Source organism: Oncorhynchus mykiss, chromosome 18, assembly GCF_057628025.1.
Source record: "Oncorhynchus mykiss isolate SJ-2025 chromosome 18, ASM5762802v1, whole genome shotgun sequence".
Taxonomy (NCBI): Eukaryota; Metazoa; Chordata; class Actinopteri; order Salmoniformes; family Salmonidae; genus Oncorhynchus; species Oncorhynchus mykiss.
In genome coordinates, this window is record NC_143039.1 from 47,034,364 (window position 1) to 47,062,035 (window position 27,672).

General features: G+C 42.5%; 2 protein-coding genes across 9 annotated transcripts; both read left to right on the forward strand.

The window, feature by feature from the left end:
• Positions 1-4,643: 4,643 nt before the first annotated feature.
• On the forward strand, positions 4,644-17,505 carry LOC110496194 (non-homologous end joining factor IFFO1). 8 transcript variants are annotated; one of them, XM_021571952.3, is made up of 9 exons: positions 4,644-6,024; positions 8,358-8,418; positions 9,726-9,821; positions 10,040-10,180; positions 10,473-10,657; positions 10,966-11,086; positions 11,668-11,769; positions 12,318-12,448; positions 13,053-17,505. In XM_021571952.3, the coding sequence occupies exons 1-9, from the start codon at positions 5,009-5,011 to the stop codon at positions 13,213-13,215; spliced, it is 2,016 nt and encodes a 671-aa protein (XP_021427627.2). In that variant the 5' UTR covers positions 4,644-5,008; the 3' UTR covers positions 13,216-17,505. The 8 variants fall into 8 exon arrangements, with proteins under 8 accessions (XP_021427627.2, XP_021427628.2, XP_090064750.1 ...); XM_021571953.3 differs by having other exon boundaries at positions 4,648-6,024; positions 11,671-11,769; XM_090208624.1 differs by having other exon boundaries at positions 4,648-6,024; positions 10,476-10,657.
• Positions 17,506-17,770: 265 nt separating this feature from the next.
• Positions 17,771-26,635, forward strand: LOC110496196 (vesicle-associated membrane protein 2-like). The gene is made up of 5 exons (XM_021571954.3): positions 17,771-18,484; positions 19,421-19,538; positions 20,983-21,141; positions 24,032-24,083; positions 26,255-26,635. Coding segments are annotated over exons 1-5 (348 nt in total). The 5' UTR covers positions 17,771-18,482; the 3' UTR covers positions 26,272-26,635.
• Positions 26,636-27,672: the final 1,037 nt, after the last annotated feature.

Genomic DNA, 27,672 nt, shown 5'->3' on the forward strand with positions numbered 1-27,672 from the left:
CAAAAAGTAGACCAGTTCAGTAGTGCATTGTATTCTAAAGAAAAATGCTTGACTCCATATTGTTTTTGGTTCCTTAGAGAAACAGCTTACATGATGGCAGGAGCTATAGTCAGTGATGTATGGCAGATCAAGTCAATAGCTCAGTGCATTCAAATCACACACACATCATTGCTCTCACACAAGACAAGGAACGAGAACAGGCAAAGAAGAGACTATTGAACTTTCTATGGGTTATTCATAACTGTCACTAAGTGTACCTTTTTTTTACCACGACAGGGAAACGGGTGCGCACTTCAGAAGAAAATAGTTTTCTGTCCAATCTATTACTATTCACTTAACGATTAAGTATTTCAGTGCATTCGGAAAGTATTCAGACCTTAACTTTTGCCAAATGTTACGTTACATCCTTGCTTCTGTGATGACGTTTACAAATATGGTCAGTGATCAGGATGACATCATCAGGGTTAGCAAGAGCTGAAATAAATGTATTTATTTACCATCTCAGAGGCACTAGGACATTTTTTGGGAGAAGATGCAAATTTGTGGCAATTCCAAAGCAATAATAAATGCTATATCTCATTTGCAGTTTTCAAAATAAACATGTAACTTATGAAAAATACTCTTGCTTCAAATCATCACCAATGTAAAAGATTAGAAGTTTTCCTGAAAAATAAACACTTTATTTTTCTCATCTGAATCCAAGGTGTTGCGTTTTGGGGAGAAGCACGAGATCCGTTGTCTGTCCGATGGCGTGTTCGAATGGGCCTCGCAATCTCATATTTATCAGATGGGGAAATCGTAAATATTACATGAATGGGTTTGTCTTCGTCTTATTGCCAAAGTTAGATTGTGCCTTTTAAATTTGAAGGCTAAATGGGTTTTACATGCCCCATCTTGCGCTCTTTCTCTGTGTCTCATAGAGGAGGAAGATAATGTTGGGAAAACCTCTTCCAGCCCGACTACAGCTGCTCCTACCAATGCCACATCCACAAGTCATGGCTCCTGTACCCACAGCCCTGCATGTTGAGGAGGAAGAAGCACTTTCCTCCATTCAAGGTCTTACTGCCTATGTCCACTCCCCTAACACAGGTCGGTCAAATTGACATTGTCACTGTGGAAAATGAGTGCACCCACTTAAAGGGGTATTTTCCAGGTTTTTACTGCAATCCTAATTGATTTTGTGTTCAAACAGGTAGACAAACATTTTTTGGAAAAGTTATCTTCCAAAAACGTAGTGATATTGTGGCAATATAATTTGGATTTAAGTATTTCTCAGCAATTTTGAAAAAAATGTATATAGAAGCATGGCAGGCAGGCAGGCATGCATTGCTTGCTTCACATGGCTTTCTGTAGAAAACTATCCCTTTATGTTGATTGTTTCTGCCCCTTCACTTGTTCAGGACAGGACCAATGTAACAAAACAACCACTGACAAGATACCAACATCCATAACTTCAAGTATGTTAAATCCTGACAAGTTTACTAGAACAAAGACCACCACCACCTTTGAGAGACCACCATTTTCCTCAATTACAAGTCAGTATACACAATTCTACCAGGACAGTGACAACCACCATTGAGAATAGTGCAACATCCTCCATTTCCAACTGTGAATATCTCTTCCTGTTACACTAGGATGCATAAGTCTGATTTTAATTTTAATTAATTTTATTCCTGTGGGGGACATACTGTACACACACAGTACATGTTCAAAATGCTATTGGAAGATGATCCTAGTGAATATTTCCTTCCTTCTGACATTTCAGCAGTGGATGGCAGGCCAGAGATTGACATTAGAAAAGATGCTGGGGTGAGATCTACACAAGATGCGGCAGGAGTTCATGACCAACAGCGATCTGTCCACAATAAGAGGGCGTGCCCTTGTCCTTCTCTCCACTCATCCAAGTGACTGCAAGTACAACATTCAACACTTAACCTTGGATATATCCACAACTTTTATGTATGTGTCAAAATGGTCAAATAAAATAACTGTTATTTTTCCATATTTCAGCCGTCCTCGACCAAACGAGAGGAAATTGCGTAATGGAGCATCAGCGCTTGATGATCAGCAACAACTTCCCTGACATTGGAGGTCTTTCTACTCCAAGAACTCTTAGATTATCCCCAGGGAATTCTCATTTTTCTGGGGTCTTTTGGGAATTCCCCTAACCTCTCAACTCTTTCCAATACCAATACATGTAATTCACTTACTTTACACTTGTTGGAGAACTGTGCATTGAAATTACAACCATTATTAGAGATAATGGCTCATCTGAAAAGTGACGTGTTGGTTATTTCCATTCCAGTTTTATTTCAGTCTAATTCATTCTACATCTTCCTATCAGCCTTTGAAAAGGATGACCTAATAGACCTCTGTGCTGTATGTACCTACCTGCCTGTTGTTTTAAGGTGGTGTATAGCCAGTCAAAAGAAAACATCTATTCAAAGCCATGCTTGCTTCATTGTAATACATACATGTACATACATACACACAGTACCAGTCAAATGTTTGGACACAGCTGCTCCTTCAAGGGTTTTTCTTTATTTTTACTGTTTTATACACTAGAATAATAGTGAAGACATCAAAAACATGAAATCACACATATGGAATCATGTAGTAACCCAAAAAGTGTTAAACAAATCTAAATATATTTTATATTTGAGATTCTTCAAAGTAGCCATCCTTAGCCTTGATGACAGATTTGCACACTCTTGGCATTCTCTCAACCAGCTTCATGAGGAATGCTTTTCCAACGGTCTTGAAGGAAATATGCTGAGCACTTCTTGGCTGCTTTTCCTTCACTCTGCAGTCCAACTCATCCCAAACCATCTGAAGTGGGTTGAGGTTGGGTGATTGTAGAGGCCAGATCATCTGATGCAGCACTCTACCACTCTCCTCCTTGGTCAAATAGCCCTTCCACAGCCTGGAGGTGTGTTTGGGGTAATTGTCCTGTTGAAAAACAAATTATAGTCCCACTAAGCGCAAACCAGATGGGATGGCGTATTGCTGCAGAATCCTGTGATAGCCATGCTGGTTAAGTGTGCCTTGAATTCTAAATAAATCACTGACAGTGTCACCAACAAAGCACCCCCACACCACCTCCTCCATGGTTCACAGTAGGAACCACACATGCGGAGATCATCTGTTCACCTACTCTGCGTCTCACAAAGACACAATGGTTGGAACCAAAAATCTCAAATTTGGAGTCATCAGACCAAAAGGACAGATTTCTACCAGTCTAATGTCCATTGCTCGTGTTTCTTGGCCCAATCAAGTCTTTTCTTCTTATTGGTGTCCTTTAGTAGTGGTTTCTTTGCAGGAATTCGACCATAAAGGCCTGATTCACGCAGTCTCATATGAACAGTTGATGTTGAGATGTGTCTGTTACTTGAAGTCTGAAGCATTTACTTGGGCTGCAATCTAATGAATTTATCTTCTGCAGCAGTGGTAACTCTGGGTCTTCCGTTCCCATGGCGGTCCTCATGAGAGCCAGTTTCATCATAGCGCTTGATGGTTTTTGCAACTGCACTTGAAGAAACTTTCAAGGTTCTTGATTGACTGACCTTCATGTCTTAAAGTAATGATGGACTGTAATTTCTCTTATTATTTGAGCTGTTTTTGCCATAATATGGACTTGGTCTTTTACCAAATCTTCTGTGTAGCACCCCTACCTTGTCAAAACACAACTGATTGGCTCAAATGCATTAAGAAGGAAAGAAATTCCACAAATGAACTTTTAACAAGGCACACCTGTTCATTGAAATGCATTCCAGGTGACTACCTCATGAAGCTGGTTGAGAGAATGCCAAGAGTGTGCAAAGCTGCCATCATGGTAAAAGGTGTCTACTTTGAAGAATCTCAAATATAGCAGATATTTTGATTTGTTTAATACTTTTTTTGTTTACTACACGATTCCATGTGTTTTTTTCATCGTTTTGATGGCTTCACTATTATTCTACAATGTAAAAAATAAGGGAAAACCCTTGAATGAGTGGGTGTGCCAAACTTTTGACTACTACTGCATATGTTCATTATAATTCCATGTATTCTGTGTCATTTTAAAATGAAAGGGATTTGACAAAAAAAAAATGCATTTTGTGAATGTGTTTTTAAAGGATCAAAACTGTGAGGGGATTATTTTATTTTTCAAACTATTGGTATCTGAGCATGTTTCAAGGGTATATCTAGATTTTCAGTGAGTGAGCAATTGTTATATTACTTCAACAGTGAATAACTGGGGGGTATATGTACATGTGTAGCATATATTTGAACTAAGTGGAGGCTTACTTTTGCACAAAACACGGCCCAAAAATTCTAATAAACCAGTAGTAGCCCATAGCTTTTAGACAATATGAGCAGAGAACTTTTACACACGATCTTTGCTGATGTAAACGTGCAGTCAAGACGAGGGCCAGGCAGAAATAAACAGGGTACTGCGGTTTTTAACTACCGCCATGACTGGAGTAAACGCGCAATAGACATCCTCACTTTGGATAGGCTACTGCTTGGCTTGAGTGAATTTCCCGACACTTTTAATTGATATCATAATGTGTGTTTAACACCAATGGCATTATTATTTGTTTCAATTATTTTGTTTCAATTCTTTATTCCAATCGAAAATGGCTCACAATTTAGGAGTTTTACGGCACACTCAGCGTCACTTGAGGACGTCGGAGCACATAAGAGACTTATCTCCTACGCCAAAGTTAGTAGTTGCACTGTGGCCAGCCAGGTAGCTTACGTAGCCTTCACCGCTTGATTGCTGCGGCTCTTTCCATCACTGGCGCGTCTAATTTTAAGACCTGGAATAGGCTACTTGTTTAATAGCACCTATTTACCTATAGCCTATAAATTATTTGATTTGTTTTCCGGTTTTCTTATTATGTCTTGGTGGAACGCATAAGCTAAGTCGTCATAGGTTAAGGCTATTTAGGGATAGTTTTAGAGCAAGTTGGCTATTATTTGCATCAGCAGTTAGCTTTCAAGCTAAATTAAGAAGTCTGTTTTGATGCCTGATTTTGAGCATTTCAGATTTTCATACTCAAGCATGAATCCATTATTGGGGGAGAACGCGTTCCTGGTTCAACAACAGCAGCACAATCAGATGGGGAGCCATTCTGATTATTCCATGACAGGCCTAGACTCATACGGTGCAGCTGACTCAGGCTTCATCTTGGGCGAGCACAACGGGTTTGGACAAGATGGCATATCTGGCCTGGACATAAATTCGCTGCCACCTTCAGGACTCGCTTATTTGCACCAGAACAACATGCACCGTGCACCGCCGCCCCCCGCAGCGATGGCCCTGCGTAACGACTTGGGTTCCAACATCAGTGTTCTCAAGACCTTGAATTTGCGCTTCCGTTGCTTTTTGGCTAAAGTTCATGAACTGGAGCGTCGGAATAAAGCTTTGGAGAAGCAGCTTCAACAGGCTTTGGAAAACAATGAGGACAATTCAGAAGGACACGGGAAAAAGCCATTGACTAAGGAAATGGGAGTCCAGACTGGTTTCGTAGGGCCCATCGCAGTTAGGCCCGGACATATCCCACTCCAGAACGTCAATAACTCTGCATACCTGCCTGGGGGTCTTCTCTCTCCATCACTCAACAGGCCTACAACTCCCTCCTTTGAGTCCAACAGCAAATCAGTATTTAGGAACTCGACTCTGACTGACTCGAATTCCAACCTCAATTCCAACCAACTCACTCCACATATTTGCCTCAGTCCTTTATTAACCCCTACTGATACTTCCAACCCTATATCCAACATTAACGAGAAATATGTCAGTTCTGGGACTGGTATGTCTACTAACCCGCCTCCCCGGTTCCTTCCCGGCACCGTTTGGTCCTACAACCACGACCGCAGGTTTGGCACGGGGAGGGAGTCGCGCGTAACAGATATGGGTGTGCCTTGTGCCCAAACGGACGGCGTTGGTGTTCAAATCGACACCATCACCCCTGAGATACGGGCCCTGTACAACGTGTTGGGCAAGGTGAAACGAGAGAGGGATGAGTATAAATGCAGGTATGGATGAGGTGGTCTGGAGTATCATGGTTAAAGATCTGGGTCCTTAAGCCGATGTTATTGTCACTTGTAGAACTGATGTGTGATGTCATTTATTGTTTCTCTAGCCCATCATTATTAGGGCAACACCCCTAGCCCAGGATTGGCCAACCCTCCTCCTGGAGAGCGAAGGGGTGTGGAGGCTTTTGTTCCAGCCCTGCTCTAGTCACACATCCGGGGTCTACTAATCAGTGATCCTGTTTTATAGCTACATGTCCATAACACCTCAGTGTCGTTCTGCCGACGTCTTGTCAGAATAGGAATAGAAAACCAGCAAAATGATTGCGTTAGAGATATTTACAGTGGGTTCTCCTATTACAAATGTGGAGTGCAATGTATCTCAACTAACCATAGCCTATTTTGAGCCCATTCAACCGTTGAGTGTTTTTGCTTTCTTCATACCAAATAACACCCACAGAACCCAAGAAAATAACATTACATCACCATGCAAGGTCTAGATGAGCTGCATGCGTATCTTGTAATATAAGGCAGAGCTTTATTACAGGCTCTGGGGTTGTCCAGCTGATGCTCATGCTGCAAAAGTACTGTGTAGCTTAGAGCTGAGTTGAAATGAAGAGACATCGGTTCTGTTGTTTTTGTCGTCCATCATCATCCTCGTCATCATCCTCCATAAGATGGCTTCTGGTTACTCTGTAAATCTTGGAAGTGTTTTAGCTGCTCTACTTTTGTCTTCAAATTGCCCCTGTACACCCCAAATGATATGGCATCACAAGGCTTCACTATAGGCTTGTAGGGGATCATAGTTCAAACATAGTTGAGCACAGCATTTAAAAGAACAGCATTGGCCAATCTCTTATCCAATAGGAGGATTATCTAGAGAGGGCTGAATTGGCTGGAGTGAAGTCAGCAGTACACTTGTTTTTGTCTCTTACATGGCCTTCCCCCATCTCTCTCCCCCTCCTCCGCCCCTCTGCGTTTTGTCTCAGCACCTGCAATGCAGCACTGTGCTGAAAGCTGTGACCGCTAGTGGTGTCACCAGAGGCTCTCCACATTATTCTCTCTCTCTTTCACGTTCCCTATTTCTCTTCCTCTCTCTCTCTCTCTCTCTCACTCCGTCTCTTTCTCTTTTTCACTCACCTCCCGCTCCCACTATTTCTCTCTCTCACACACACAAACTCTCTTTTCTGTTGTCTCTCTCTCTCTCTCTCTCTCTCTCTCTCTCTCTCACACCCCCTCTACCCATCCCGTACGGCCACTCGCCCTCTGCAGCATCCGTGAGAAGATGCGGACATCACTAAATGACACCAGTAACCTTCCCTACAGCCTATAGTCCACTGTCTGAATGTTAATGGCGACAAGGCAGCGTCATCTCTCTCAGATTACAAGCCTCTATGACTTGCCAGTCGAAACACCCTCCTCTAATTCTCTTTTATGGAGAAGGTCAAATGGCTTAACAGGGAAACATTTCCAATCATTTGCCTCGGATCTCATTGAAAAGCAACTTTCTCATAACAATGCAATATCAGACAGTTGGTGTTTGTTTTTAATGAGTTTCCAGGGAGCTGTGGGAAGATGGAATAGAACCTAATTTTTCATTCAATTTATGAAGTGTATACCGTTAATGGCTTGTACAACTTGCAGTATAGGCTGCCCAAGTATACCATTAAAAACAGGCTACTGTATACACTGCATCCCCCCACTTGAGCAGACCGATAACAGTGCGTATAGGCAATGTGCAATATGGAACATGCGCCCTCCTGGGTTAGACCACTTCTCACCTTCTGTAAGTGTCGCAGTGCTCTACATGCATGCTCTACATGCTCTACACGTGCTCTACATGCATACTGCATCTGTTGCGTAACACAGCTGAGTAAGGGAGATCAGGCACACAACATGGATTCAAACACCGTCAAACTTTATTGAACCGCATGAACACAACACTGTAGCTTGTGGTAAATGGTATTAGGCTCTCTGTCTGATTTCTGTCTCTCTGGTATTTGTAACCAGTGTTATTATTTGACTATTTTGGGCATTTGACAAAGTGATCTACCCTCAGTCACAGATGGTTGCAATAATTAAGGTTCTGGAGTACCCTAGTAGACAATAATGGCAATTGTGGGATTGAGCTGCTAAAATTGGGTGTCTAAGTGGAAATTGTATCTTTGCGTCTTTGACACTGGCTGTCTGGAAGCAGTGTCGTTATAACAGTGAATACTGACGTCAATACTGTTCCTAAAAGAGAAGAGACTGTGATGATGGTGTGTGATGACTCCCCCATCAATCTCCGTTCTCAACAATAGTGTGTGTGTGTGTGTGTGTGTGTGTTTCAATAGATGGGAGGAAGAGTACACAGTCAGAGTGGACCTCCAGGAGAAAGTGGCTGAGCTGGAGGAGGTAAGCCCTTAGCTGTGTCAATGATAAAGTGCAATCTGCTACATACATTTTTTTTTAAATTCATGATATAAAGCCATTAATTCTTGAATAATAAAACCTATAAATACCTCATGAACTTAGTCCAACTGTCTAACCCCCTCAGAACCCCAAATACACTGAATAAAAATAGAAAGCAACATGTGAACTGTTGATCCCATGTTTCATGAGCTGAAATAAAAGATCCCAGAAATGTTCCATATGCACAAAAAGCTTATTTCTCTCAAATGTTGGGCACAAATGTGTTTACATCCCCGTCAGTCAGAATTTGATCCTTTATCAAAATAATCCATCCACCTGACGGGTGTGGCATATCAATAAGTTGATTAAATAGCATGATCATTACACAGGTGCACCTTATGCTGAGGACAATAAAAGCCCACTCTAAAATGTGCAGTTTAGTCACACAACACAATGCCACCGATGTCTCAAGTTTTGAGGGAGCGTGCAATTGGCATGCTGACTGCAGATATGTTGCCAGAGAATTTAATGTTAATTTCTCTACCATAAGCCACCAGACCAGGACCTACACATCTGGCTTCTTCACCTGCGGGATTATCAGAGAGGGGAGAGTGATGGAGGTGTTGAGGAGTATTTCTGTCTGTCATAAAGCCCTTTTTGGGGAAAAACATATTCTGGTTGGCTGGGCTGGCTCCCAAGTGGGTGGGCCTATGGGCCTCCCAGGCCCACCCAGATTAGATTAGGACCTAATGAATTTATTTCAATTGACAGATTTTCTTACGTGACCTGTAACTCAGCAAAATATTAGAAATTGTTGCATGATGCGTCTTTATATTTTTGTTCAGTGCATAAGCGTGTTTAACGCCATTGTTTGTAAACAATGTCATTGTAAACAGCCCCTGTATAGCTTTAAAACATGGTCAAACTATCATTTTGAGCTCATGGATGGTCAGTCCTTGTGTCCATAGCGCTGTTTATGAATTTGATAGTGGTTACATTTCTCCAGCCCCATCCCTAAGCTGTTTACCTAAACATGTGGCGGGTGGCTGCTTTGTTATTGTTTGAACTGCACATGATCCCTTTAATATTTCACACTAACATTATGATTCCACCTCAGATCAGCTGGGTTGATTGGAAAGCAGCAGTAGAGAGTGCATTTTGTAACTTTAGCTAGAAAGAACTACAAATGAACTATACAATACGCCACCCATTTTGTTGATTTGGTGTACTTATACTCATAATCATATATGTTATGTCATAAGTGCTATGCAAATTAGTCTCTTGCTGTGTGTGTGTGTGTGTGTGTACAGGACCTCCAGGAGAGTGAGGTGTGTCAGGATGAGCTGGCCCTCAGGGTGAAACAGCTGAAAGCTGAGCTGGTCCTCTTCAAAGGCCTTATGAGCAACGTGAGTCCCTCGTAGCGCTGTTGGAATAGCTCACCACAAAAGTTGTTGAGATTTGTATACTTCAAAAGTAGTCCCACTCGCTTTTGAGTTACAAAATCTCGAGCAAAATACTTTTATGGTATTGGTACAGTTTGCTTCGGGAAATGTCTTTGAAAAATACAAAGAAGATTTGGGAACACATATTTCCTTTTGCGAGTGTCACTTGCTCTCTTTGTCAGAACCTGTCGGATCTGGACAGTAAGATCCAGGAGAAAGCCATGAAGGTGGACATGGACATCTGTAGACGCATCGACATCACAGCTCGCCTGTGTGATGTGGCCCAGCAGAGGAACTGTGAAGACATGATCCAGATCTTTCAGGTCAGGACCGCTCATAGGCCGCTTATACTACTGACTACACTATCTGTTAAGTAGCCCCTAGACACGGATTTAAGTACAACTTAGCATTTACCACCGTAATGGTTACGTGTAGGATTTTTCCAGGGTAAGCTAATTCTAGCTAATTAGTATAATGACCGCGTGACCGAATCTTTGGAGGCAAGTCCACTCATATCTTCTAGGTCAACTCACACCTGTGTTATTACACCTTAATAACCATGTTCATTACACCTTTATTGCACTGCTATTACACAGTTGTTACACCTTTATCTAGCAGATGGCCACACCTCCTTCCACTCTGACCCGCCGGCCCCGGAAACAGGCGGCCCAATCGGTTAAAGGCGGCGACGGGGACGAACCAACCAGCATCTCTGAGAGCGAGGCGGGCAAGGATGAGGAGTCGTGTAGCACGTCAGCCAATCAGATCAACGAGGAAATGCAGAGGATGCTGAACCAGTTGTGAGTTCTCTGGCTGCTCTTTAACTATGTAGGTTATGGTCAGCAATCGAGGTCTTGCTGAAGTCTCCAACGTCACACCTGGAGAGCCACTCTGCACTAAACACACTTGATTCAAAAGCTTGTGGTCTAAATTTCAGACCGTGGTTATTTGAATCCGGACTGTTAAGAGTTTGAGCTGGATAAAAATCCTACACACTGCTGATCTCCAGGACTGGAGTCTGTCGCTTGTAAGATGTGAGTGGATCAGTCGGCCAGTGAACTATAAATAGATGTACAACTGGTAAGCCATACTATTGTTGGTCTTGCAGGAGGGAGTGTGAGTTTGAGGACGACTGTGACAGCCTGGCCTGGGAGGAGACTGAGGAGACTCTGCTGCTGTGGGAGGATTTCCCAGGATACACTCTGGGGGCAGTGGAGACACAGGGGGAGGTAAGCCACTATAATTGCCGCTAGACACTGGCTGATCTAAGATCAGTTATGTATTTACCAATGTAATGGTTCATGTTAGGAGCTGGCTAGGCTAAGCTGATCCCAGAACTGTGTTAATGGGCATGCTTTAACCAAAGCCACTGTACTTCCTGCTTGTAAATCATTCTTATGGTTGGGCTGCCGTATCTGTGTGTCTGTGTCCTACTTAACACATTGCTTGTACGACTGTGACATTGGCATGTCCTGATCCCTGGATCACAGTGTAATGTAGATAAGCTGGGAGCATACACACACACACACACACACACACACACACACACAATTATCTTGATTTACCCCGGTACTGTTAGTCATTCTCATTCCCAATAACAATCTGGTTAGTCATGAGTGGACAATTTAAATAATAGTGACAATTTAAAAAAATTCTGTAGACAATATCAGAAAAAAGAGGCAGGGCAATGGATGAGAAGTGTTAGATTTCCATATACTGATTGAAGTTCTTTTCATCTCATTCATATTAGGCAAATTAGCACAAAACAATGTTCTCTCTCTCGCTCTCTTTCACACACACACACACACAGCAGCAACAGCAGGAGGAGTCCATAGAGAAGGTAATACAGGACACAGAGTCCCTCTTCCAGACCAGAGAGAAGGAGTATCAGGAGACCATCGACCAGATCGAGGTGAGACACACGTACACACACACTCACACAAACAAAGCCCTTCTCTAAGTACCAGTTTTCCCGCTGCTATTTGTACAATATGAGGACTATGCGGCATGAGAAGGCTATTTATAAAGCCTGCAGAGAGCGATGAAGCACTGCTGTAAACAGAGCCATAAATACATAGAAGTTTCTCTGGGATTATTATATTATGGAAATAAACAAGACGGCCATTCCATATGCTTACATGAGTCACTGTTGAAATTAGTTCCTGTGCAGATGATAAGTTAAATTGAAGTAACAAATTGAAGGTAGTATAGTCTCTTTATTTTTTTAATAGAGCTCCTTTCCAGAAGTCGTCCTCTTATTCGCTAAATTGCTAAATTCATTGCTAAGTACAAATACAATCAACCAAAAAGCAAACACCGAAAAATAAAAAAAAGATTTATGCATATGACTGCGGCCTTTGGTTTTGCACTTGCAAAGATCCTGGCCCTCATTACTCCAAAAAAATAATGTTCTGGTGACAATTTAAACCGGAGCGAATGTCTTACGTTGGTTCCCCGCAGTTGGAGCTGGCCACGGCTAAGAGTGACATGAACCGACACCTGCACGAGTACATGGAGATGTGTTCCATGAAGCGAGGCCTGGACGTGCAGATGGAGACGTGCAGGAGACTCATCACCCAGAGTGGAGACAGGTATCAGACACCTCCGCATGGTGCTGAACACTCTAAACGCTCAAAAAGATACCCTAGGTATGAGATATCAGTATGAGATACCTGTATGAGATATCCAAACAGTCAAAGAGTTACCCTAGAGATACCTAGAGATACGGCTGGTATTAGACACCAGAAAGAGGTGGAAGATAACAAGAGGAATGAGATCTATGCTGTAACTGAATCCTCTCGCAGGGCGATGCCAAGCACCTGGTTCATTCGTAATCATCTAACAATAACCCATGTAACGAAATACAATTCTTAATTTTGTGAAATATGTGCTGGGGATGCATCTATTACACATATGTTACAGTACAGGTTAACTCTTTAATTCTCCCAACTGTGCTGATAGTGATAGAATCCATATGTCATTACATTGACCTGTCTGTGAGTATGGTAGCCTGGTCCCAGATCTGTTTGTGTCGTCTTGCCATCTCCTATGGTCATTATAACGCCAATGACCATAGGGGCTGGCAAGACGGCACAAACAGCTTTGGGACCAGGCTATGAGCACGGACTGTTCGGGTCGTCTTGTCTCAAGGTCATTGGCAGTTGTATTGACTCCGCCTCGCCGTTTTCCTTTCAGGAAGTCTCCCCCTCTCGTTACTGCGGCCATGGAGGACTCTGATGACGGAGAGAAGGAGAGGAGTAAGGTGTCCCCACCCGCAGACTCTGAAAGTGATGAACCCTACTGTGACACCAAGGTTAATAGTGGTACGGTCCCTCACTTACCATGGAGGAAGTCCTAATCCTTACTGATGATGCCCTGTAGATGTACCATAGTCTGGATAGTGCTGTTGTTTACATTTGTTTTTGCCATAAATGATGTAAAGCCAGCAGACTCTTTCCAGGGCCATAAGTCACCACTGCCCTCTTGTGGTTCAGGTTATTACAACACCTAATCTGATAGGACTAAATGGCATTTAGAAAAGGAAATCAATTGGATTTCATAACATTGTGATATTTCTATGATATGAACGATCAAAATATATACCTTTGTTGTTTAAGTTTGCCCATTGATCTTGCTATATGTATCAAGATTCAACCGAAAACAATTTGCACACGGTTGTTGTGGAATAGATGCCTTATGTTACATTGCAGTTACAGATTTGAAACATCAGCGGAATTTTTGAAGGCAAAAAAAAAAAAAATGCACCATTGGCAAAACATTGTCACAGGATGAGTCATTATCTAGCAGTCTGTCACATCTGAACAAAATGAACATTTACAGTTTTCTAAAAAGAAAAGGGCCTAGCTGTTGATAGCCATCGATGAAAATCTATTTTCTTTATAGTTAATATCCTTCTCATTCCATTTTCCCCATTTTGAAAGTATGGATACAATTTCTGAGAGGCATATAGAAAGAGGATGTAAAGCCTTTTTAATCAATCTCACAACATTCACATGTACACATGTTATTATCCGAGAGGTTCACAACATTCGTATGTACACCCGTTATTAACAGAGGTTCACAACATTCGTATGGACACAACATGTTATTAACAGAGAGGTTCACAACTTTGTTATTTACTTTGCTTGGTTACATATTCATGCACTTTATTTATTTCAGCCCTTTTTCATTCCTCATTGAAATTCAGATAGCTACAGTATTTTTTTTTTTAAATGAATAAATAAATTATTTTTATTGCTATTTATTTTCTATTACAATTGCAACAATGAAAGTATGACAGTTGAGATGTTTTTTTTTTTTTTTAATGAAATGCCCAGCATAATATTGTGTCGTTTTGCAAAGACAATTCACAAAAGCCATCGATATAATTATTCTCAAAAGTTTAGAGTTAAAAGAAAACCATTGGGACCATTAGCTTTGTACAGTCATGCACATTGCTGTAATCCCAAACTAGAACCAAACATAGGAGCATACTGCATGTGGATAGTGTTGATATCACAACCCACATAAACGCGTCCTATAAAAGCACTCACTCAATGCAAGTGAAAACATACCCAGTCAGCAGTGAATTCATCTTCACCTGCAATGGGGGGGAGCTCTCTGATTAACCAACGGTGAATCAGACTGCCTTTTGGTGCGCTTTTAAAAAATGGAGAGCCTAAGAGGTATGAGTTTAAAGGCCTCGGACAAAGGGACAAGCTAGTATACCTCTTGGTGTGATATTAATCCTGTTCAGGTCGATAAAACATAGTGCTAGCGGGCGAATAACTGCTTTAGGAGCTCGTTCAAGGTCACTCGGGAACGGTGACAAGTTTTACGTAGCGCGCGACCTTCATTTATCTGAGCACAGGTAGACCACCGAGTGTGTTTAACCATTTGCTTTGTGAGATCTGTGGTGCTGTGGTTGTAGCAAAATTTCATTGCACTTGAACATGCTCAATGTTTACAGTTGGAGGAAAACGTAAACAACAATCCTATCTAAGGGCTCGATTCAATCAGCGCAGAAGATCGGCGTTTATCGCACGATTGACATTCAAAGGTTTCTGTGTTCGCGGAGAGACCGCACATTCAAGGTAAACGCTACTCATGTCGGCTCAATTGAAAATGACCTTTAAATTTCAACCACACGATTCGATCGGGCCTAGCTCCTTTGTTTATTGATGTCTGAACGCGTCTTGTAAAAACATGTCCCCCTACTTTGTACAGTTTTGTAAATGTCCACATCTAAAGTTGCACAAAATTATCTGTGTTGAACAGTAATTGTGACGCTGTGTTCAAATGCTCAAATATAACATCTTCACTAGCTGTTAGCCTACTGAATGTAAATAACATGTAAGTGTACACTGTGAAGACGAAGCCATGTAAGAGATTTCAGAAAGAGATTTCAGACAGTATGGCTGGAAAGGTGTCCCATTGTATTGAGAGTGTCTTTGGGTGTTCTCATGGATACACAAAAAGCTAGTATACCTGTTGGTGTGCATGTATGTAGGTTACCTCTGTGGATATTATTTTGTGCAGGGTTTAAAATGACACATTGTGAGTTTCTGAAATACACTGCTTTGCGCAGAATCTAATTCATAGGTTATAATTGATGGGTCTAATTGATGGGTTATATACTACTTCTGGCAGTATAAATATGTGTCTGTGTATCTTAAACATTCACATTGACTCTTGGGAATGCCTTAGCAGTAGGCTAAACCATCTATACACTATATTTACAAAAGTATGTGGACACCCCTTCAAATGAGTAGATTCAGCTATTTCAGCCACACCTGTTGCTGACAGGTGTATAAAATCGAGCACACAGCAATTCAATCTCCATAAACAAACATTGGCAGTAGAATGGCCCGTACTGAAGAGCTCAGTGACTTTCAACGTGGCTCCGTCATAGGATGCCACCTTTCCAACAAGTCAGTTCGTCACATTTCTGCCCTGCTAGAGCTGCCCAGGTCAACTGTATTGTGAAGTGGAAACGTCTAGGAGCAACACCGGCTCAGCCGTAAAAATCGTCTGTCCTCGGTTGCAACTCTCACTACCGAGTTCCAAACTGCCCCTGGAAGCAACTTCAGCACAAGATTTGTTTGTCGGGAGCTTCATGAAATGGGTTTCTATGGCCGACCAGCCACACACAAGCCTAATATCACCATGCGCAATGCCGGCTGGAGTGTTGTAAAGCTCGCCACCATTGGACTCCGGAGCAGTGGAAAGGCATTCTCTGGAGTAATGAATCACGCTTCACCATCTAGCAATCCGATGGATGAATCTGGGTCTGGCGGATGCCAGGAGAACGCTACCTGTCCCAATGCATAGTGCCAACTGTAAAGTTTGGTGGAGGAGGAATAATGGTCTGGGGCTGATTTTCATGGTTCGGGTTAGGCCCCTTAGTTTAAGGGAAAATCTTAACGCTACAGCATACAATGACATTCTAGACGATTCTGTGCTTCCAACTTTGTGGCAACAGTTTGGGGAAGGCCCTATCCTGTTTCAGCATGACAATTCCCCCGTGCACAAAGCGAGGTCCATACAGAAATGGTTTGTCGAGATCGGTGTTGAACAACTTGACTGGCCTGCACAGAGCCCTGACCTCAACCCTATCGAACACCTTTGGGATGAAGTTTAACACTGACTGCGAGCCAGGCCTAATCTCCCAACATCAATGCCCGACCTCACTAATTCTCTCGTGGCTGAATGGAGGCTAGTCCCCGCAGCATTGTTCCAACATCTAGTGGGAAGCCTTCCCAGAAGAGTGGAGGCTGTTAAAGAAGCAAAGGGGGGAGGACCAACTCCATGTAACCGGCCATGATTTCAGAATGAGATGTTCGACGAGCAGGTGTCCACATACTTTTGGTCATTTAGTGTAGCATCTGCAAGTAGTGCACAAAAGGCACATATCTGGTAGCCAAAGTTCCAGAAATGCGTGGAAAAAGGAGACATCTATAGGCCTATACGTGATGATAATAAACAGCGATATCCACATACTGCACCTTTGGCCATGTAGTGTATGTCTGTCTATAACAATTGCAGGAATTGTTTCAGAGTTTACTTGTTCAACCTCTCTGGGGATTCAAAACATATCTTTCATATGATAAAAACATGAATGTCTGCCTAGTCATTTCTCTAATCTTTACCGCAAAATAAGTCAACACAGACGAATGTACAGAAAGAAGCAAGCCACACAGCAAAAGCAGTCTGAAGACTTCTATCACTATAGCGACCAATAGACTACCATACCTCTTCATGCAACTGTGTACAGAAGCTCAGCAAGTAAACTTTTGAAAAAATCGAAATGTAAATAAATCCATCTGTTGAAATGTGAATATTAGTAACAGCGGTGAAATAACACGATTGTATGTGGTCAGAGTTAAACATGACATGTCCAGTCTCAACATGATTTGAAATGCAGGTGATTTTTTTTCCTATATGAATTTGTCAAACAGCAGCATTGTAAAGGAAGATTAGAATGATTTAAGGGGTTGCAAACTATGACATGTACTCCTGTGAGACCAATATATTTGATCTGGGACTGTGTGTACACTGTATCTGTGTTACTGATCAACCTCTATGTTTCTGGAAACAATCTGTCAATGTATTAATGGAAGTGGTGTACAGAATAAAATATCTTGAAGGAGACTGTGGTCCCTGGAGTTTGTTTGTTTCTATTAATTTCCATGACAGAATTTTCCCCCCTCAAGCCCATACTCCCTAATTATTTTATAATTCGCTTTCCATTTAGATTTTTCCTAAAAGCCAAACAAGGAACGAATGACTCTACTTTGAAGTCATTGCTGGAGAGGCTTTCTGCTACGTGACCACTACAGATGACCTCAACTTTATAATGATCTGCTGCCTAAACGGGATTTCTTGCTTATGCATAAGCTCGAAGCAACCAGCACACAGACGCACTCACTCCCATGTACGCACACTCACTCACTTTATGTTGAGCTAGCTACATTTCTGTTTTGCAGTGGATTTACTCTTAGAAGCTGACATGAGTTACTTTCAAGCATCATTGGTCTGAGATAACCGAAACAAAGCAGTAGGCTCTCCCTAGAGGTTCACAAAAGCAAGTCAGAGCAGCTGTAGTTTTTCTGATGGAATTATCAATTCTGAGAGAGCGCACTTGTCTCAGACTTTTTCTCAGAAACAAGTGATCATTTCCATTGGCTATATTTTTCAATAGTCGACTATATCGCTCCAAAACTTTGGATCTAGAGTTTTGACTTCAAATATAAGTGTTTTTACAACCATCGATTGGGACGGTCACATACAAGGGAACCTGCTGCATCACTCTGTGTGCCTGCCGACTGCGAGTCGTGCGTCAAAGGCTCAACGACATTATCCACAGGCGGCGCATCGCAGTTGTTTCAGCAGAGAGTTTGGAATAAAGTGGACCAAAGTGACAGAAGACGTCTGGATTCCTACGGAGTACTGAACCAATCGTTCCCTTGTCTGTGGATAGTACTACTTTCACAAACATAGCTATAGTCTCTCTCTCGCTCGCTCCCTCTCTCTCTCTCTCTCTCTCTCTCTCTCTCACTGTGCGAGCCCTCCCTCTCCTCTCTCCCTTGAAAGCGGATTATTTATTATAAAGCAGCTACCATCGACATGTGAGTAAACTGAATTATATCCTGTTTTTAAATCCAGCTAAATGTATACGATGTATTTCTAAAATAGTGTCTGATACGGTGTGTTAAACAATGATTTTAGGACGTTAGAGAAAGTGTTTGTTTTGGTGTTGTCAACTAAATGGAATTATGGGTTAAGGTCCTGCTAAGCTAAAGCGCTATTAAAATAGTTGCGGTTGTATATTTATTTTAGTATTCCAATAGTCTACCCGAAACAATCAAATACATCACAGAAAGCAGGCCTATTACAATGAAACGTTAGGCTTACATGTCTCTCAATATATTGTCAGTCTCACCATATCAATGGTAGAATGCCTCATTCATCAATGACTCAGTCAATATTCATCACTGTGCTCAGCTTCATATGGGCTTTTATTGAAGTGTTGTAGTGTTTTTAAAAAAAATCATTTTAATCGTTTTTTTTTATCTACTCGGTCACTTGCACTCTGCCTGGCTTGTTTATCTGAAACAAGATGCATCCATCTTTGTTAAGAGCAGCCTTCATGGCTTTTTCCCCCACTAATCCCTCTCCATTTTGCCAGTGGAAATCAAGCCTGTCTAATACAGGCTCTGTACCAAATCAAAACCAGAGTGGTTGTTTGGTCAGAGTTTGCTCAGACATGATGATATGATTTGCTTTTATAGTTTAAACATGATATGGACAATTGTATACCATAGCAGATATATAAAAACAACTGACAAAAACTGTGTGTTTGAAGAGGCCCACTTCAGTTATTCTTCACTTAGATGCTAATGCTAGTATAGCCTACTTACTATATGGCTTAGCAAGATCAGATACAAATCAACGTCTATGTGCTTGCAGCAAAAAGGTTATGATATTAGTTTCTAACTAGCAGTAAAATGTCAAACAGGTACACAGTTGCTGTTGTTAGGAACATAATGCCTCTCTCTCCGCAGGTCGACCCCAGACGCAGGAACCTCGGGAGCCGCTGAGGGAGAGGGGGGGCCTTCGGCCGCAGCACCCAACCTCACCAGTAACCGACGGCTACAGCAGACACAGGCACAGGTGGACGAGGTAAGACTCGGAGAATAGGGCCGTTTTTTAAAAGTGTTGCCCTTTTGATATGTCAGTGCGATTCATTTATTTAGACGATCATGTAAGCAACCTTTATCTGTCAGGGATGTACAGAGTGCGTATATGTGAAGCAAACTATTATAAAGACCAGGTGGAAGGTGGGATGAGACGATAATGAAGGGTATGAATAGAGGGAAGGAGGAAAGGATGAAGCCAGGGGAAAGAAGAGATGAAAGAATGAAAGGATAAAGGGTACTCTCTTTACTGTAGTACGACGTAAGATGACAATTGTTTCCTGAGAAAATCAAAGTCAAGAACGATGGGAGGACGGGGGTCCTAGGTGGAGAAGATGGGCAAGGTGATGGGAGGCAGGAAGGGATTAAAGGATGAGTGGTCCATAAAAGGAAGAATGATCGAAGAAAAGAGGGACGAGTCTGTGAGAGGGGGCGGAAAACATTGATCACTGAGACGACCTGACGCATTCTCTAGCCATCTGTGTGAGTCACATCAACATTTTAAAGTTTAGGTTTACACATCCTTTGTAATCCCCCATAATGAGGATGAAGAGGGCCCACAGAGGTAAAAACGTTGCTATTGAAATACCGTAGCGTTCAACCAACGATTCACAACATCCGTTCTGATCAGGCGTGATTGATTACCTGGTCATTGGGTAATGTCGACTCTGTCCTGTCCTTACCGTCTACCGTACATCACTGACATTAGCAGTTAAAAGTTCACATTACTTCTACTCTGTCAGAATTGATTTCCTGACCATTCGGGGCAATTGCTATCCTCTACTGCAGACGTTCTACAGGTAACTGACAAAATAACGGAAACACTTGAGTAAATGAGGGCTACAAAGTATATTGAAAGAAGGTGCTTCCCCACCGGTGTGGTTGAGGAGTTAATTAAGCAATTAACATCCAATCGTGCTTAGGCTCATGTATAAATAAATGTTGGGCAGGCTATTATTTTGGCTACCATGGCTATGCCCCCCCATAGGATAACAATGCCCCCCACAGGGAACTCTTGGTCACTAATGGTTTGATGAGCATGAACATGGTGTAAACCATCTGCCACGGCCGTCTCAGTCACCAGATCTCAACCCAACTGAACACTTATGGGAGATTCTGAAGCGGCGCCTGAGACGACGTTTTCCACCACCATCAACAAAACACCAAATGGTGGAGTTTATTGTGGAAGAATGGTGTCACATCCCTCCAATAGAGTTCCAGACACGTATAGAATCTATGCCAAGGCGCATTGAAGCTGTTCTGCCTCGTGGTGCCCCAACGCCCTATTAAGACACTTTATGTTGGTGTTTCCTTTATTTTGGCAGATACCTGTAGGTTTCTTCATCAATAAGAATACAGTATTGAGGTCTGTTAAAGCCAAACTAGCATGATGCCGACTGTCCACTCCTTTTTACTCCTGTCTCCTATAGGTTGTGGACATCATGCGTGTGAACGTGGACAAGGTGTTGGAGAGGGATCAGAGACTGTCGGAGCTGGACGACAGGGCCGACGCGCTGCAAGCCGGGGCCTCACAGTTCGAGAGCAGTGCTGCCAAGCTGAAGAACAAGTACTGGTGGAAAAACCTCAAGGTTCGTGTTTGTGCGTGTGCGTATGTGACCGACTGGGGTCAAACCCGGTTCTCCTGCGCGCCGCAGGTCAATATTAGCCCTCTGAGTTAACGCCTAGGTATTACTTCAGGGGGCTAACATAAGTCTTCAGGTCTCATGCAACTCTTCACACAAGCAGGAGTCATTTGTGAAATAACCTTCACATAGGTCACTCTTTAATTATAAAGTGAGTTTGCTGTTTTATGCGTAGGCTTGCATAGTGCAGGCTACCATAGCATGGCAGTCACACACTAACTGTATATCATGATAAGGTATTGGGGTATTTCCAGTGCTCAGCCATTTTATACAAATGATGTCCCTATACAGAGAGCACTCTCTCTCCAACATATCAGAACTAGGTTCACATAGTATTTGAAATCCTTCACTTTAGCTGCGCTTGACTGAGTTTACCTGGAACCAACAGAATATGAAACCAACAGAACATTCCCAAAAGTGCAAATCCTGCCAGTCTATGTGACCTTTTGCCCCTACAACTACCATCTTAGGCCTTTGTTTTCTCCTTTCTCCTGTGACCTCACTTAGGGCTCTATTCACTCTGTATTGCTGAAGTGTTACAGATTGCACGATAGAAATGTAACGGGAATTTCCAGTTGAGCCGACATATTCAACGTTTTTTTATCGTGAATGCAGCCACTAACATGGGAACATTGCCTTGAAATTTCAATCACACTGTAACGTTGAACTTTGGTGATACGGATTGAATAGAGCCCTTACTAGACACAAAATGTAGATCCTTCTATCAACCATGCTTCAATCCACCTTTCTCACAGCATGAATTTATAAACCCTCAACCAACCCCCAACCACCCCCCTCTGCTTTTGAGCACAGATGGCTGTCCCGTCGCCCGTCCAATCACGTGTGTCCATTGAGGAGGGGGAGTGGTTAGAAATCCCAATCTGGATTACAGTGTGGTGCAGGATTATAAACTCAGCTGTGGCTCGACTCGTGATGTAACCCCTACAGCTCATCCCTTTCTCCCTCTCACTCTAATGCTCCCTCTATTCCTCTCTTCCTCTGTTATGTACTAACCCTCGCTTCCTCTCTCTCTCTCTCTTTTGCCCTCTCGCTCACGATCCCCTTGTATAATCTCAGTCATCCAGTCTCCGCCCCAATAGTTATTTGTATTTTTCTCCTCTCATGCTCTACAGAGCCGGCTCTAATATAATATTCATCACGGCTAACCTCTCTCTGAAGTTGAATTATTATTATTATTGCTGATGTAAAAAGGTCTTTAGAAAGGAATGTGATTTGATGATTGGCTTGCAGTAGTGTCATAGTCATGCTTACGTCTTCTTGGCATATAATCCACATGGGACGATCTGCAGCAGTATTATACTGCTTTTGTTTCTAAACTCAGCAACACCCCTGGTGAGACAAAACCGAAACTCGTCAGTGAAGAGCACTTTCTGCCAGTCCTGTCTGGTCCAGCGATGGTGGGTTTGTGCTCATAGGTGATGTTGTTGCCGGTGATGTCTGGTTAGGACCTGCCTTACAACAGACTACAAGCCCTCAGTTCAGCCTCTCTCAGCCTATTGTGGACAGTCTAGGCACTGATGGAGGGATTGTGCGTTCCTGGTGTAACTCGGGCAGTTGTTGTTGCCATCCTGTCCTGCAGGTGTAATGTTCGGCTGTACCGATCCTGTGCAGGTGTTGTTACACGTGGTCTGCCACTGCGAAGATGATCAGCTGCCTTTAAAAAGGTTGACTTTCCAGTCCGCTGCTCTTGGATTGAATCCCGGCCTATGTGACACACTACAGTTTGATCTGTTTATAATCAGTAGCTGATCTACTGTTCATTGTAAATAACCATGAGATAGATGGAGAGAAGCAACAGCAAGCAATATACACTATATATACAAAGTATGTGGATGCCACTTCAAATTAGTTGATTTGGCTATTTCAACCACATCCGCTGCTGACAGATGTATAAAATCGAGAACACTGCCATGCAATCTCCATAGACAAACATTGGCAGTAGACTGGCATTACTGAACAACTCAGTGACTTTCAACATGGCATAATCGTAGGAGGCCACCTTTCCAACAAGTCAGTGTGTCGGATTTCTGCCCTGCTAGAGCTGCCCCGCTCAACTGTAAGTGCTGTTATTGTGAAGTGGAAAAGTCTAGGAGCAACAATGGCTCAGCCGCGGAGTGGTAGGCCACACAAGCTCATAGAACGGGACCGGCGAGTGCTGAAGCGTGGAAATGGGTTTCCATGGCCAAGCATAGTTTTCGCTAGGCCCTTAGTTCAAGTGAAGGGAAATCTTAACGCTAAAGCATACAATTACATTCTAGACAATTCTGTGCTTCCAACTTTTTGGCCATGGAAACCCAACAGTTTGCTCCATACAGAAATGGTTTGTCGAGATCGGTGTGGAAGAACTTGACTGGCCTGCACAGAGCCCTGACCTCAACCCCATCAAACACCTTTAGGATGAATTGTAACGGCAACTGCGAGCCAGGCCTAATTGCACAACATCAGTGCCCGACCTCACTAATGCTCTTGAGGCTGAATGGAAGCAAGTCCTCGCAGCAATGTTCCAACATCTAGTGGAAAGCCTTCCCAGAAGAGTGGAGGCTGTCATAGCAGCAAAGGGGGGACCAACTCTATATTAATGCCCATGATTTTGGAATGAGATGTTCGATGAGCAAGTGTCCACATACTTTTGGTCATGTAGTGTATATGCAAAGAGCAAGGTTACAGCTGTCATGATGAGAAAGTAAGTAACATTGAAGGGATTTTAGATTCAGCCCTCTCCAGATTAAACATGATACAGAAATGTGTTAGAGATAATATAGAAGTGTTCATATTTGAAGGTTTTATATCGTTTTTTTTTTGTTTGTTTTTTCAGATGATGATAATAATGGGAATCATAGGAGTCATATGTGTTGGAGTTGTCTTCTGTAAGTACCATATATATATATCTATACTGAATCAAAATATAAACGCAACATGTAAAGTGATGGTCCCATGTTTCATGAGCTGAGATAAAAGATCCCAGAAATTTCCCATACACAACAAAAAGCTTTTCTATGAAATGTTGTGCACTAATTTGTTTACATCCCTGTTAGTGAGCAGTTCTCCTTTGCCAAGATAATCCATCCACCTGACATGTGGCATATCAGCATTAAACAGCATGAAATGCCACTCAAATCTGCAGTTTTGCAACAACACAATGCCACAGATGTCTCAAGTTGAGACGTTTTAGCAAATTTGAGTAGTTTTAGCAAATTTGTCAGTTCATCAAACCGACCTCACAACCGCAGACCACATGTAACCACGCCAGCCTAGGACCTCCACATCATGCTTCTTTACCTGTGGGGTTGTCTGAGACCAGCCACCCAGACAGCTGATGAAACTGAGGTGTATTTATGTCTGTTATAAAGCCCTTTTGTAGGGAAAAAACTAATTCTGATTGGCTGGGCCTGGCTCCCAAGTGGGTGGGCCTCTCCCAGACCCACCCACAGCTGTGCCCCTGCCCAGTCGCGTGAAATCCATAGATTTGGGCCTCATTTATTTCAATTGACTGATTTCCTTATATCAACTGTAACTTAGTAAAATCGTTGCCATTGTTTTATGCTGCGTTTATATTTTTTGATCAGTATACATTTTCACTTACAGACGAAGTCTGCTTCACTTGAGTTTGTGAAATTGTGAAACACATGCACATTTATTTTTGTATCGCTATAGACTGTAGTCTGATGTCAAAAGTAGAAAACAACTGTTTACTCTGTGATATTTATAGTGCATTCGGGAAATAGTCAGACCCCTTTACTTTCCCCACATTTTGTTACGTTACAGCCTTATTCTAAAATGGATTCAATATTTTTTTCCCCTCATCAATCTACACACAATACCCCATAATGACAACACAAAATCAGGTTTTTAGACATTTTTGCAAACATATAATAAAACCTGTCACATTTACATAAGTATTCGGAACCTTTACTTTGGCAGCGATTACAGCCTCGAGTCTTCGAGTATGACGCTACAAGCTTGGCACACCTGTATTTGGGGAGTTTCTACCATTCTTCTCTGCAGATCCTCTCAAGCTCTGTCAGGTTGGATGGGGAGCGTCGCTGCACAGCTATTTTCAGGTCTCTCCAGAGATGTTAGATGCTGCCACCATCATGCTTCACCGTAGGGATGGTGCTAGGTTTCCTCCATTTTGTGACCCTTGGCATTCAGGCCAAAGAGTTCAATCTTGGTTTCCTCAGACCAGAGAATCTTGTTTCTCATGGTATTAGAGTCCTTTAGGTGCCTTTTGGCAAATTCCAAGCGGGCTGTCCCGTGCCTTTTACTGAGGAGTGGCTTCCGTCTGGCCACTCTACCATAAAGGCCCGATTGGTAGAGTGCCGCAGAGATGGTTGTCCTTCTGGAAGGTTCTCCCATCTCCACAAAGGAACTCCGGAGCTCTGTCAGAGAGACCATCGGGTTCTTGGTCACCTCCCTGTCCAAGGCCCTTCTCCCCCGATTGCTCAGTTTGGCCAGGTAGCCAGCTCTAGGAAGAGTCTTGGTGGTTCCAAACGTCTTCCATTTAAGAATGATGGAGGCCACTGTGTCCTTGGGGACCTTCAATGCTGCCGAAATGTTTTGGTACCCCTTCCCTAGATCTGTGCCTCGACACAATCCTGTCTTGCAGCTCTACAGACAATTCCTTCAATCTCATTGCTTGGTTTTTGCTCTGACATCCAGTCAACTGTGGGACCTTATATAGACCGGTGTGTGCCTTTCCATATCATGTCCATTCAATTGAATTTACCACAGGTGGACTCCAAGTTGTAGAAACAGGAAACAGGATGCACCCGAGCTCAATTTCAAGTCTCGTAAAGTCTTTGAATATTTATAGTCTCATAAAGGCATTTGTTTTTTATTTTTAATACACTTGCAAAACATTTGACATTATGGGGTATTGTGTTGTGTATAGTTTGTATTGTGTGTAGATTGATGAGAAAAAAAAATGTAATCCACTTTTAGAATAAGGCTGTAACGTAACAAAATGTGGAAGAGGTGAAGGGGTCTGAATACTTTCCGAAGGCTCTGTACATGGTCTCTTTCATCTTCTCCCTTGCAGTGTATTTCTATTATTGAGCTGGCCTCTTCACGGACAGCAAGCGCAAGGCGAGATACTGAAATGCCGCCAAATCCACATGTGAATCCTGCCTTCCCTTGACCCCTCCTTCATCCCTCTCTTCTTACCAATGCCTTCCCTCTGAAAACCACCATGCACGCGTAGACGTCGGCGCAGTGCCTCTCCCTCTTCTATCCTCACGGTTGTTCTCTGCCGCTGTGTCCTTGAGCAAGGCACTTAATCCCTACAATTGCTCTGGCGGCACTGCTCGGTGGCTGACGCTGTGCTTCCCCGGACCTTGTGGGTGTGCGTGTGTAAGGTTGGGTATTGTGACAGAAAATCAATCAACTTCTGTTTTAAAATGGACAATAAAGTATCTATTCTATTTTTGGCGCTCTCTCCAAGTCTTTTGTCTTTCTTCACCCCCCATTTGTGCGTTCTCCCTTCAAGGGACAATTTGTGATTGCACAAGGCTTATAACATTTAAATGACTGCATGGACTTCTCTGATATATTTAGGGGGGAAAGGCAGGGGGACCACATGGACAAAAGTTATAGAGCTGGAACAAAGGGGGAGAATGAATCCTGTTTCAAAAACAAACCCCGATCGCTCCATGTTGAATGAGTTTCCCTCCATTTTTTTCAATCAATGATTGTCTCTTCTGTTTTTCAAATTAATATGCACATCTTGTGAACTTGTTAGGTATTATAGTGGTCTTTTGATATCCACATATCCTTTGTTTCTCTCCTTTAAGACCCATATACCTCCCTCCAATCTAACGTCACTGTAAAAAGATACAGTAATAGCAAAGGCGGACAACAGGTTATGAGAACTTGAGTTTCACTTTGACTACACTGTACTAAACACACCCCATGTAGGTTTATGACAGTAAACAGAGGGAAATAATATAGTTCACCCAGTTTACTTTAGTGGACAATCTGCGCGGATGTAAAATATCATACTTAATAAAATGGTTCAGATTTACGTACAGAACAATAAGAAATGGTCTGAGACCAGGTAGCCATAGATGACTAACAAATCAACCAATATTTGGATATTGCCACCTAGTTTATCCCCTGAAAGTAAGTTAGCTGATTAAAACTAATGCCATCCTGAACTACCCAGTAACAGATAATTTTAGCCAAAAAACATGGTTGCCTCTGCCAGGATGCTGAAACTTGGCCGCAAGTGATTTTCCAGCAAGATAAGAACTCAAGCACACATCTAAACCAACAATCTTATCTGCGGGTTCCATCCATAGAGATCCTATTATATTACTAGAGGGCTTATGTCATATATCCTCAAAGTTCCATAATGGGACCAAAATGGCAGCCATCTTGGTCAGGGAGAAATCCAAAACCAGTCTAATTAGAATGAATGGCAGTAAAGGCATAGGTGATGCATTTCCTGCTTTTACATAT

Excerpts from the sequence above, each read along its gene's own strand:
- LOC110496194 (XM_021571947.3), top strand. The coding sequence starts at position 5,009 with ATGCCTGATTTTGAGCATTTCAGATTTTCATACTCAAGCATGAATCCA. Across the intron at positions 9,822-10,039 it reads TCAAAGGCCTTATGAGCAAC|AACCTGTCGGATCTGGACAG; the intron begins GTGAGTCCCTCG and ends TCTCTTTGTCAG. Across the intron at positions 11,770-12,317 it reads AGACCATCGACCAGATCGAG|TTGGAGCTGGCCACGGCTAA; the intron begins GTGAGACACACG and ends GGTTCCCCGCAG.
- LOC110496196 (XM_021571954.3), top strand. Across the intron at positions 19,539-20,982 it reads CACAGGCACAGGTGGACGAG|GTTGTGGACATCATGCGTGT; the intron begins GTAAGACTCGGA and ends TGTCTCCTATAG. Across the intron at positions 21,142-24,031 it reads ACTGGTGGAAAAACCTCAAG|ATGATGATAATAATGGGAAT; the intron begins GTTCGTGTTTGT and ends TTGTTTTTTCAG.